Source organism: Dendropsophus ebraccatus, chromosome 14, assembly GCF_027789765.1.
Source record: "Dendropsophus ebraccatus isolate aDenEbr1 chromosome 14, aDenEbr1.pat, whole genome shotgun sequence".
Lineage (NCBI taxonomy): Eukaryota > Metazoa > Chordata > Amphibia > Anura > Hylidae > Dendropsophus > Dendropsophus ebraccatus.
Genome location: NC_091467.1, coordinates 15,679,788 through 15,693,296, shown reverse-complemented (window position 1 = coordinate 15,693,296; position 13,509 = coordinate 15,679,788). Strand labels below are relative to the sequence as shown.

General features: G+C 44.5%; 1 protein-coding gene across 2 annotated transcripts in view; it reads right to left on the bottom strand.

The window, feature by feature from the left end:
• Positions 1-1,827: 1,827 nt before the first annotated feature.
• IFI35 (interferon induced protein 35) overlaps positions 1,828-13,509 on the bottom strand; it is a 41,597-nt gene continuing 29,915 nt past the window's right edge. For both annotated transcript variants that reach the window (XM_069953088.1, XM_069953089.1), the window contains exons 6-10: positions 11,205-11,349; positions 9,525-9,631; positions 6,676-6,862; positions 4,009-4,118; positions 1,828-2,162 (exon numbers count right to left, since the gene is read on the bottom strand). In XM_069953088.1, the coding sequence (XP_069809189.1) occupies positions 1,968-2,162; positions 4,009-4,118; positions 6,676-6,862; positions 9,525-9,631; positions 11,205-11,349 (744 nt within the window). In that variant the 3' untranslated portion in view covers positions 1,828-1,967. The remainder of the gene's footprint in view (positions 2,163-4,008; positions 4,119-6,675; positions 6,863-9,524; positions 9,632-11,204; positions 11,350-13,509) is intronic.

Below are 13,509 nucleotides of genomic sequence, written 5' to 3'. Positions count from 1 at the left end.
GTTATCTTGCTGTGCCATTCCTCCTGTGGGGTAACCACTGCTGGGCTCCCTTGCCAGACACTTGCCTTCTCCAGTATGGTCCAAAGATTTTTGTTAATTCCCAGACTATATTCAGAGATACTTTTCTGGTACAAGTATTGGCATGTTATGCACTGCAAAATGTGTACCAAAAAATATATGCGACGCATACCTATTGTTTTTAATAGAACTACACATCGCAGTTCGCAGTAAAATTCAATTTATTTATTTTTTTGCACACAATATGCTGGAATAAGTGATGAGTGTGTTCCTTGGAAATGCAAGGCACAGATTAGCTGTATGGAACAATGCCATAACCACAATTATAAAGTAGATGGCAGAAATCTACTCTCTGAATTTTTTATTTCGATGGCTGAACGCTTATTCTTTAAAGGGGTTGTCTGGGAAAAATGCATAATTAGCCATACTGCCAGGGATGGGGCCATGTCAGTAATGTATACTTACCTGTCCTGTTCCCCCGTAGCTGCTCATTCCCGTTTTGGCAGCTATGGGGGAGGAAGACAGGTAAGTATACATTACTGACAGTGTGGCTTATTATGCATTTTTCCTGTACAATCCCTTTAAGAAAGAAATGGTAAACACCCTCCTCCCCCCTTGACATAGTGCTTTCAGGATCCATCCTTGGATATTCTGGTCTCACTTTTCAATACCTACAATAGTACATCCCACAGTACCAGGATTATTGCAGCATCTATAGCACCGGAGTACACACATCTGTACTGACTCCATCTATGGCATTTCAATAGTAGCACAGCGCTGGTGGTTGGGGGAGGTGTCTCCGACCTCTTCCGGGCAATGAATAAAGTATATATGTTCGGGATCCTTATAACTATAGTAGAGAACTGGTTTTTTTTTCTGTCACTTTTATTTTATTACACCAATAATGGTTTATTTTGGTGCAGAACAAATACTTTATTGTAAAGTGCATCTATGAGCTAAGATCAGTGTTCTCGAACCTGAAGCTCTCCGGCTAGTGCAAAACTACGACTCCCACCAAGCCTGGACAGCCGAATGATGGGAATTGTAGATTTGCAGTAGATGGGGAAAAAATGGTTTATATCATGGAAGAGATAGTACTAGAGATGAGTGAAACTGAAGCAAGTCCGATCATTTGGTATTTGATTTGCAGTGAATGAAGAAGTTGGATGCAGCCCTAGGGAGTTTGGGTTTACACGGAGCGATAATTCGCCCAATCGAACGATTAACGATTTCAAAGTAACAATGTGTTTTTTATAACGATTAGCGTTTAGACGAATAAATCGTTAGAAAAATCGTTATTTCGATCGTTTTTAAGATCGCTTAAGCCCATCTAACACATAGGGTGAATCTTTGAAAGACTGTTTAGACGAAGCGATCTGCGAATTTTCAGCGAACGACCAACGATGATTTGAGAACATGTTGAAAGATCACAATGAACGATTTCTCGCTCGTCGCTTGATCGTTCGCTGTGTTTACACGAGCAGATTATCGCTCAAATGCGATCGTTATCGCGAAAATTCGAACGATAATCGTTTCGTGTAAACGCAGCATTATAAGAAGCAACTGAGAACAGCTGAAAGGATTTCAAACATCAGTGAGGAGCAACCTACACTTGTTTAGTTAGTATTAAAAGTTTCTGAGGTGTATACCGGTTTAGGCTATGGGTGTAGCCGACTTCATGAGGGTGTGCATCCATATAAAGGAGCTGCCGCTGTCCTGGGGCTGCACTGCCAGTGTGAGGGTGTCTCTGGGCACACCCAGTATATCAATCACACACACCTATGTTGTCTTCAGAAGAAATAGACTGTATTGTTATCTGTTGCATACATTACTAGATCACCTTTTTATTTTCCCCTCCTCCATGCGGAGATGCATTTAGCATTACAAATCTATAGTAACATTAAAACAGATCCAACAAACTGAATTATTATATGAATTTTTTCTGCGATTCACTCGTCTTCATCATCTTCAAACACGACCACAGCGTTCTTCCCCTCTGGGCAATAGAAAAGTTTCTGCACCTCTCCTCCTTCGTTTGATTCCTTTTGAAAGTGGATCTCCAAGAGATCATTCATCGTGTCTTCATCCTTGATATCGGGAATCCCTGTGATCAACACTGTCCGGTTACACTGCAATCTCTTCATCTGCAGGTGTAGGAGTAGAGTGAATGGGCTTTCCATAGACACTGAAGGATTTATTACATGGGCCGATTATCTGTTACATAAAGGCCCTATTCCATATTAAACAGGAAACTGTGTAATTGGGTTTATTAGCCTAAAAAAGGAATTTTTATCATTAAAAAGCAGTTTGAAGCTCTCCCCCCTGTCTCTTATAGAGAGGGGAGGGGTGGAGGGAGATGAGGCACCAAAACAGGACAACAAAGAGTTAAATTTACAGCTACATCACCGGGCTATCTCCTCTGAAGTCAGCACTGACCTCTGAATACTGCCTTTCACACAGGTCCCGCTGTGTATTGCTTTGTTCTCTGCTCTCTGCTTGTGACTAATCTCCCTCCTCCCCCCTCCCCTCTCCATAGGTTACACAGGGCTTGACTGATGTAAAAAAGTCGAGATTTCCTGATAATGAGCAGTGAATGAGAGAGAGGAAGGAGGGGGGGGGGGAGACCTGGGGAAAGTTTATTTGAATGCAGATAATGGCATATTTGCCTAATAAACACAATTACAAAGTTTCATAAAATCACCTGTAAAAAAAAAAAAAAAAAAAAAAATATGACAGTGACACTTTAAAGGGAACCAATCACGCAGAATATGCCCCTAATGACAAAGAAGCGTGCTGGTACATCCCCAAGTAGTCGCAGGGTCCTGGGCGGTTTCGAGAGCTGTAATCACGCCAAGAGGGGCGTGATTCAAAGACCTCCGCTTTGCTGACGTCACCCGGGTCTTGTGTTCCACGTCGGCATCACGGAGATGTCTTCAGTGCGCCGCGTACGCCGGCAGAAGAGGTCATGTACCAGCACGCTTCCTTATCATTAGGGACATATTCTGCGTGATTGGTTCCTTTTAACCGAATGAACAGCTTGTTAAGAGGGGAAGGGGTAATTTTGGCCTAAAAGCCAGCAATAAAGAAGTTAAAATTTAAATTTTACTTTTTTGTTTATTACATGAACAGACCAGTGCCGGTGCCGTGGTTCTTTTTTTTGAACCGCCGCCGGGTTCCTGCACACAGCGCCAGTCTATTATCCAGCACCGGCCTGGCATGAAGCACTGGGGGGTGCCCGTCTGCCCCCAGTGTGACCATCCCCCTCCCCTCTGTGACATGGCTCACAGAGAGGAGGGTTTCATCACACTAGGGGACGGCAGGCGGGCACCCCCCAGTGCTTCATGCCAGGCCGGTGCTCAGAAATAGACCGACGCTGTGTGTGCGGAAACCGGGCGGCGGTTCAAAAAATAGGACTGCGGCATCGACATCCCCGCACCGGCGCCAATCTATTCATGTAAAGTACAAAAAGCGATGTAACTAGTGGTGCATTCACTTTAAGAGCCACATGAAAGATTCAGCAATTGTTTATACAATGGATCAAGTCATGTAAAGACTGAGTAAACGAGGGCCGATGACATAGATCAGCGCTCATTATCCTCCCCGTCAGCCTGTGTATAAGGACTTTCAGTTAAATTGGGAGGCAGTGTCCTATGTGTAATAAACTGCTTTGTACTATATTTCTTAAAGGAGTACTCCAGCGCAAAGCTTTTTCTCAGTAATTGAAAGACATTTATATGCACAAATTATATCACTTTGTAATATGCTTCAATCACCTATCTGCCCCCTTCCTCTTTTTTTTTTTCCGCCTCAATCCCCCACCAGGAAGTGAAGTAAACTCATTCTTATCTAATGACTGTTGACCCCAGGCGGCAGGTTGGAAAACTATGTTTATGATTGATTGTTGTTTTTTTTTATCAGCGCTGGAGTACCCCTTTAATGCATAGGATCACGAATCGAGGACTATCAATAGCCCAGCCACAATGAGCTTACCTGGTATCCTGTAATTGTTCCATCTAAAGATGGAGATACACAGACTTGGTGAGTTTCTCTGTCACTAAAGGGCACATTAAACGTTCTTTTTTCCACCAGCCGTGGAGCAACTGTAATGTATGAATAAGAGAGATAAGAGTCTGGAATGGTAGATCAGGACACACACAAGTCACACCTATACTTTATATAGCTCCCTATACATGCGAGGCAGTCATCACAATGCGACCTAGAAATCTCTATCATAGTCCTAATGGTAAGAATGATTTAATATGAGTGAATATGCGCGCTTAAATGAAGAACCCAAGATTATGTGTCAAGGGATATAAAGCTGGTCATGCATTTTAAGGGTCGTTTATTGGCCACGAGGTTTGCTATAAACTTTTCTTGGGTCGATAATCAGCACATCTCTGTGTAAACAGCGAAACTTACAGCACATATATGTATATATGTATATATCTATGCTGTCAGTTTCACAGAAGCAGGGTATCCCGCCTCCTCCAGAATGACTGACAGCCAGATGAGGTGGGGGTGGCCTGAAGATACAACGGCGGCCAGACAGTGAGATGCCGGATCACACAGCATATCTGTGCTGTCAGTTTTCATGGCCGCATGAACGATACAGGGATCGTTTATGTGGCATGAGCTCTCAATTAATTGTGGATAGTAAGAGCCGTACTACACAGCCTATTCTCTACGTAAGCGACCTGCTAGATCGGTGCTCACTTACAGAGCCTATAATACAGCTGGATTATCGTTATACTTACCTATCCACTCTCCCCAGTGTCCTTCTAGCTTTGCCCTGCTGACCACAGATGTCGCTGAAGCTTCTACACCAGTCTCTGGAGTGACAGGCGGCTCAGCCAATCACAGACCGAAACAGGAAAGTGCAGCAATCAGTGATTGGCTGAGCGCCCTGTCACTTCAGAGAGAAGCTTCAGCCACAGTTGCGGTCAGTGGACATCAGGCAGGAGGACTCCGGGGAGCGTGGACAGGTAAGTAGTACTTTATTATTTTCTATACACTTACATCAGCCACTGGTCACTCATGTCCTTTTACACACAGCAATGCATGGTCGGCGGTCGATGATTTTATTAAATGCTGAAAGACAATGATCAGCCGATGATCAACTCCTCAGCTGATCGTTATGTTTATTGCACAGGGAAATACCACCCAAATTGGCCTGATTGTCATTTGCAGATAAATCGAGCTTTTGGGTTGCATGAACAATCCTTGTATCGTGTTTCATGCAGCTATGGAAACTGACAGTACAGATATGTATATAGTTGGGTCAGGGATATGTATATGTCAGTTTCCGTGCTGTCTGCTGTGTGATCTGGCATCCGGCTCTATTGTCTTGTATCTTCAGGCCCTGCCTCCTCCAGCTGTCCATCACTCTGGAGGAGGCAGCAGCCTGGAGATACAGCAGTGGCCGGAGGATGGGACAGTCGGATGCTGAATGGTAAGTATTGTGATCTGGAAACTGATATATACAGTTTATCATTATCAGCAGCACATCCCCAGTTTACACAGAAAGATATGCGGCCGATAAAGCCTACTCCAAAGACCCGATCAGCCGAGGGTTGGGTGTTTGCCGGCTCCTCAACTGATCGTTGTCACTTTTACATGGGCTGATTATCAGCTGAAGGAATGTTTCTACCAACCCTCCTGCCTGATTATCGACCCACGTAAAAGGCTCTTTAGATGAGGGGGTTAATTGCTGTCAGACCTCTTATCTACCTGAGAACAAAAGATTGGGCATACACCTGCAAACAGAGGGTTTGGCCGACACATGTCTAATATGCCAAATGAATCCTATCAGTAACTGTCTGCTAAGCAGTCGCTCAAACAGTGGAAGCTCTGTAAGGGCCCTATTACACGGGACGATTATCGTGCAAAAAATCGTTATATCGTTCAAATTTAAGCGATAATCGTAATTACAGGCAACGATCGAAAAATCGTTCGTGTCGTTGATCGTTGATTTAGATCTGAACCTAAAATGATCGTTAATCGTTCTCTGTAATTCCACATTCGTTCGCTCAAGTTCCGCATTTGTTCACTAATCGTTCAGTGTAATTGCACATTGTCCATTGTTTTCCTGGGATTAGAAGGAGTAAATGATTGTAGTAACATTCGCAATAACGACCATAGTAACGATCATAACTAACGACCATCATTCTGTGTAATATGGTGAACGATTTCAGGTTAACGATAAACAATTTTTTTTGCAATCGTTAAAAATCGCTCCGTGTAATAGGACCCTAACGCAGTGCAGATGTGTAAATCCGATCTCAAGGCTTCACCACACACTACTTCACCTAGCAGCAGCATCATTATTGGAACTAGAGTAGAGCGAATTTACAGTAATATCGAAGTGAAGCGCTTTGTTATCTCTGCAATCCGCTCATCCGCGTGCTGACTGCTGCTCCTCCCCAGGTGCTGGGAAAAGCTGGAACCAGTCCTGGGAAACTGTGAGAAGTTTCCCAGGACTGGATCCACTTGTTTCCCAGCAGGAGTGGCCCAGAGCGGGAGTGAGTTACAAGGCATCCGGCTGATGAGAGCTTCACGTCATTATTTCAGTAAATTCGCTCATCTCGAATTAGAACCATTCACAGGCTCTTATTACATGGAGACATTGAAATGATTCCCTATATGAGATGTTTTCTATACCTCCTTCCTGGGTAAATGTCAGAGTCACGCTCCTGGAGTCTGCAAGATACTCTCTGAACTCCACTTCTCCGCCACCATTACTGGGTTTGCTGAAAAACAGCTCTATCTTGTCCAGGAGTTTATCTTGAGGTACGTCAGCTGGAAGATTGGATACTAGGATCTTCCAGGGGCTCCGGTCCATATCCACCTGTTTGTTATAAAATAAAAATAAGCTATATCTACAATAATCATGAAACAATCTAGAACCACTCTGTGAAATCATTCTCGGGTATCCGTGTAAACTTAGGGCCCTATTACACGGAACGATAATTGGCCGAATCGGCCCTATACAGCCGTTTATCGCTCCGTGTAATAAACACAACGATCAGCCGATGGAAACGATCATCAGCTGATCGTTGATATAGATTTCGACCTATAATTGTCGGGCGCCGACTGAGCATCACTACATGTAATAGTGGTGCGCGGCTGGCGGCTGACGATTTCCAAACTGTATATATTATCTATCCATGCTGCAGGACTGCACGGAGATCATTACCAATGTCCTTGCAGCCCTTGCTTAAACTGTATACATTACCTATCCATGCGGCAGGGCTCCTCTTGCGCTCTGCTTCTCCCCGGGTCCCCCACACTCCAGCTTCAGAGCGGCCTGTCTGAGCTGACAGGCCACTCAGCCAATCACTGGCCGTGACCGCCGCGGCCAATGGTTGGCTGAGCGGCCTGTCAGCTCAGACAGGCCGCTCTGAAGCTGCAGCGCTTGGGACCCGATGAGAAGCAGAGCGCAAGAGGAGCCCTGCAGCATGGATAGGTAATGTATAGAGTTTAAGCAAGGGCTGTCCGTGAAGCCCTTGTTAAACGATTATCGGGCCCTGTAATAGGACTAGTAAACGAGCGCCGATCTAGCAGATTGGCGCTTGTTTACAGTTATCATCGGGCCTCCACCGGCCGTGTAATGCTACCCTTAGAGGAAGACCACTGTGTGCCTGGGCATGCAGTAAGGTCATATCCTGGGTAAAGATGACCATGCATACACCACTGATAGAGGTCTAATGTCATCACCCTTATCCCCTCAGTATTATGGATAATTAATTAAATTCTATTTGAAGGGAAACTCCAGTGATTTTTTTTCTTTCAAATCAACTGGTGTCAGAAAGTTATACAGATTGTAATTTACTTCTATTTAAAAATCTCCAGTCTTCCAGCTGTTGTATGTGCTGCAGGAAGTGGTGTATTCTTTAGGCCTCATTCACACGATCCGTGCTGCGATCCAGGTCGCGATGACCGAACGAGGATCACGGCCAGATCCCGTAGCAGTGCAGTCACCAACTTATGCGCTCTTGCCATCTCTGTTGCGGGGCGGCGGGGGAATCCGTGCCGCGATCAGCACTAGGACATGTCCTATTTTTTAGCAGTGCAGATCGTGGTTTGAGGTCACAGAACAGATCGTGTGAATGGCTGCATTCACTTAAATGGTTCCTAAAATTGTCCATGGTCACAGATCCGTGACCACAGACAATTTTACGGACTGTCCAGAGCAGGAGAGGTTTTCTATGGGGATTTGCTAGTGCTCTGGACAGTTCCTGTGTTGAACAGAGGTGGCAGCAGAGAGCACTGTGTCAGACTGGAAAGAATACGCCACTTCCTGCAGGACATACAGCAGCTGATTAATACGGGAAGACTTGAGATTTTTAAATAGAAGTAAATTACAAATCTGTATAACTTTCTAAATAGAAGTAAATTACAAATCTGTATAACTTTCTGACACCGGTTGATTTGAAAGAAAAAAAAATTCACTGGAGTACCCCTTTAATATGGTGGAAGCAGCTGACAGGCGCTTCCAGCAGAGGAGTAGGTGTTACAGCTTCAGTTTTCAGAAAGTCTGTCAGATTGACACTGACATAGGTTTAATTTACCCTCCACCTTATTGATGTTACCATAAATGGTGGAGGGTGTGAGGCATAAACCATATCAGGAAAGACTTAAGGATGTGAATCTGTATAGTCTGGAGGAAAGAAGAGAAAGGAGGGACATAATGGAAACCTCTAAGTATGTTAAAGGACAACTCCGGCGGGACCCCCCCCAAAAAAAAAAAAACACAGACACACCCAGACACCATACTCACCATCCCTCCGGTGACGATCGCCACTCAAGCTCAGCCAATCAGGGCTGAGCAAGCTGGAAGCCATGTGATGCGCTCCAGCCAATGAAAAGGCTGCTGGTGCGCACGTGCACCAGCAGCCTTTTCTCTCCCATTCACTCTCAATGAAGACGCCGAAGAGGAAGAAGACCCGGACCGCCCCCCGGCTCTGACGTCACCCGTCACCAGATTCCGCCCGGGAGAAGAGGACCGTGACGACCGTAATAGGTAATGTATACATTCTTTAACTTCCGGGGTGGGGGGTCGGGGGTCGGAAAGTGGGGGAAGGGGGCCAGACCGGGTATTTAACCACATTACAAAGTTATATAACTTTGTAATGTGTGTTAAATAAGCCAAAAAAGAGGTTCAAGAGGGGAGTGTTTTTAGTAAAAAACTGAGCTCAAGAACAAAAGGACACAGTGAGAGATTAGTTGGGGGAAAGATCAGAAGCAACGTGAGAAAATATTATTTTACTGAAAGAGTAGTAGATACCTGGAACAAACTTCCAGCAGAGGTGGTTGGTAAATCTACAATAACAGAATTTAAACACGCCTGGGATAAACATACATCTATCCTAGGATAATAAGAAAGAAAATACTAAAAGGGCAGACTAGATGGACCCAGTGGTCTTTTTCTGCCGACAATCTTCTATGTTTCTAAATACTAAAATACTCTCAAATATATTACTTATTAATATAAGACGGATAATACATACATTGAGAGAATCCAGAACCGTCAGTTCGACAGGTTCAGCCCTGACGTTGATGTAGCATTCCTCGACCACCACCCTGTGAAGCCTCTTCTTTATTAATCTTGCGGCAACTATAAAGTGAATGACTGTAGTTAGTAGGAGAAATGGCCTGGCTGTACAGAACACCAGACATGGGTCCATTTTACAACACATACAATGCATTTGGAAAGTCTTCATACCCTTTTATGTTTTTTTTTTTCACAATGTGTTATGTTGTGGTCTTGTGCTAAAAAAAAACTGAATTTTTTTTTTTTTTACCCATAATTCTGCACCCCGAAAACCAATTTTTTTTTTTGTTTTATCAGATTTTTTACATTATCAATTTGTCATTGGTATTGAGAGCTATTACTAAGTACTTTAGTTGAAGCCCCTTTGGCAGTGATTCCAGACTCCAGTCTCCTTGGCTATGATGCCACAAAGCTTTTCTGCCATTCTTCTCTGCAGATCCTGGTAAAGCATGCCACTACCATGCTTCACTATAGGGAATAGGGCAGATGATGGGCAGAGCTTGGCGCTCGTTTGTAGTGACTTTACATGGCGCAACTAATTAAGTGGCCGGACTGCACAAATGATGGCTTGCTATTGGCCACCCATCTGTTTACACAGGGAGATGTGCAGGCGGTAAACAATGATTTATTGCCCGTTTACAAGATGCGATTAGTTGATTTAAAGGAGAAGTCCGATGAACATTTTTATTTAGGTATTGTATTTTCCCCCAAAAGTTATACAAGTCACCAATATAGACTTAATATGGGAAAGACTTAATATGGGAAAGATTTATAAAGTGCTTTTTTCCCTGCACTTACTACTGTATCAAAGCTTCACTTCCTGGATAACATGGTGATGTCACTTCCTGGATAACATGGTGATGTCACTTCCTGGATAACATGGTGATGTCACTTCCTGGATAACATGGTGATGTCACTTCCTGGATAAGGTATGTGTTTTGACCTGTTTTTAATTTTTTTTTTTTTATTTAGGCCGGGTTCATACATCGCATGACACCGGCCGTTCTGTGACCCGGCCGTGTCACAGAACGGCCGGTGTCCGTGAACATCATCCCGGCTGGTACTGCAGTGATGATCTTTATTTCTGTTGAATTGGGATGCAGTCGAAACCAATTCACCATTGAACACAATGGACAGTGCGGCCATCGCGGCACTTTCCATTGTGTGACCTCTCAGGCTTGTGCAACCGCGATTCAATGAATAGCGGCCGCATAAAACTAACATGTCAGCTTTTCCTGTGGCCACTAGGGATCCCGGCCAGAGTGTATATTATGTGTATACACTCCGTCCGGGATTCCCTCTGACTGCAGCCAATGTAAGTTTTGTATAAATCATAGGGGCAACTGGGCCAGTTTCACTTTACACCATGTTTGATAAATCTCCCCTTTATGTTCATGTGTGATTTTAGTTTTCTTTATTATGACATTATTACATTATTATTGCCCAAAATTTTGTATTTTCTTTCAATCTCATTATGGGATATGGAGTGCAGATCAACGGGGAAAAACTGAACACAAGGCAGCAAAATAAAATGTGAAAAAAGTGCAAGGGTCTGAAGACTTCCTGAATGTATTATATTCAACCTATTTAATTTTAGTCCTTTGGTTTCAGACCTGTAGAGTTCATTCATCCTTACCAGATGGTTCCTCAAAGACGATGAGTGCCGTTCCGCCTCTGACAGTATATTTAATCTGATGTTTGACATTAATGCCACATCTGGAAATCTTCTCACTCAATTTCCCTTTAAAAACCATTTTCCTCTCCATTCCAGAAGAGCACACCTGCAAAGAAAGTAAAAAGCAAAGACTCATTTTAATACTTCAGCTATGAGTATAAAGCCCATAGACATTCAATGGTTGTCGGGCATATGCTCATTCAGCTGATGCCTATATCTCTCCAATTCGCCCCTACATATGAACGTTTAGCTCGGCCAAGCATATGTGTGTTTTTTATAACGAGAGGAGCAAGCTGTTGCCAGACGGCTCCGGTGGCAGTTTATCTCTTTGAAAACAAAAGGGTTGAGTGTGGAGCACTACTGTGAGGCTCGACCGGTCATTTGCCAGATGGTACTGTGTGACGCCACTACTGTGGTGGTTGGTTGAGATATAGCTCAGTCAGATGGTATACTGTCATGATTCCAGTGCGGAGTGGGCACACAGGTATGGTGCTTTTATTTTAGAGTGGCCAGCTTTACCCTTTTCCCTGTGGTCGGTGACCTGCCAGGCTGTGAGGGGATCCCTTGGGTACCTATCACGGTGGTCCAGAGTGGAGTTGTGACCCACCCGGACTATTAGTACCGCCACCCAAGGATGTGGTATCTACTGTGTAGGTGCCTGAGCAATAATCAATGAGTCCCTTTAGCATAAATAAATCTTCTTTACTATCGAAATACTTTGTACAATAGCTGATAACAGACTGTAGACTTGACAAGACAGGAACTGTACTGAGGACCTTTAGAGTAGTAGAGCTGAGAATAGTCGAGTGGAGTTTGTACTGAGACTCCAGAACAGTGGAGAAGAGTTTGTGCTTCAAGTTCAGAGTAGTAGAGAGGAGTGTGTTGTGAGAGTCCCAACCCCAGGTAGAAGTGTGCTCTGCCAGGACTTTAGAAGAAGAAGTAGAATACTGAAGACTTGAAAGTAGACGTACTTGTGCCTGTGTTTCGACCTTTGTCTCTAAACCACCTTTTGCCCACCAGTGTCGGGTGACCCGTCCTATGTGGGTGACACAAGCCCCAGACCTTGTTACCTGAGTTGAGCAGAGTGGCCAAGATTTCCTGGTTATGAGTATGTAGGCATCTAGAAACTTTGCTCTATCCGGATTGGTTCCTCTTGTTATCAGAATACTGTCCTGCACTTTTAGACTTGTTCTCAGAGTGGGTTGAGGTTTCTCTGATTTGTCCTCTCCCTTGAGTAGCTTAACACTGCATAGTGTGTGGATGTGCTGCTTTCAAGAAACTGGTGTCTGCGTCTCCCATGTGTGTCTGCTCTGCACAGGAATCTGACTAAAACTGCAGACTAGTTCTGGAGTGGGGACCTTGCAAATCCAGGGCCCAGCTGGACCACAGCAGGGACCAACTTGTCTTGCGTCTTCTCTGCTCAACAACCAGACTTAAGTTCCTATTGCACGGAACGATTATCGGCCGTATTCAGCCGATATCGGCTGTTACGGCCGATAATCGTCCTGTGGAATAGGAGACAACGATCAGCCGACACCGTTCATGTCGGCTGATCATTGAAGTCGTTTGTCTTTCAACATGTTGAAAGACAAACGACTTATATAGCGGCGATCTGCCCTGGAGTATCCTGTGGGCTGCCCGGACGATAAGCGATCACCTGGGCAGCCCCCCCGCATCTCACCCACTAGCTGCTGCCGCGTGAAATAGCAGCAGCGAGCGGGGAACAAGGAGCAAACAAGCGCTCACAGTGCTCGTTTGCTCCTCATTGTCGGCCCATGTAATAGGGCCTTAAGACTGACTAACAGTGGGTGTATACTTCCTCTCCCCATGTGACAACTTCCTACAGGTGGTGTAATATCCCTTGTGAGTGGTGGAGAAGAAAGCATAGAAAGAAAGGAGCTCAGGGATAGGTAGAGAGGAAGAGAAGGTCCTCATTGGTGTACAGATCACAATAAACAATAACCCTTTGGTTACCTGCAGCTGTGTAAAATATAAGTACAGTTACATACAATAGTGACATCTTGTGGCAAAACTTAAGTACTACTACATAATCAGAGTTATTTGAAGTAAAGACTTTTGCGAGGGGTGTAACTTACCAGTAACACCCGTGGTTGAGACACCACAGGAGTATTTGCTATCCAACGGTCAGGGGAAGCCTAGAGAGGCCTTCATACACATTAGATCAGGTGATGGTGGGCGTTAACTGCAGGTGTGGGGGACAGAAGGGCTTAATTACATGCGTGTGGGGGTGGAAGGGCCAGTGATT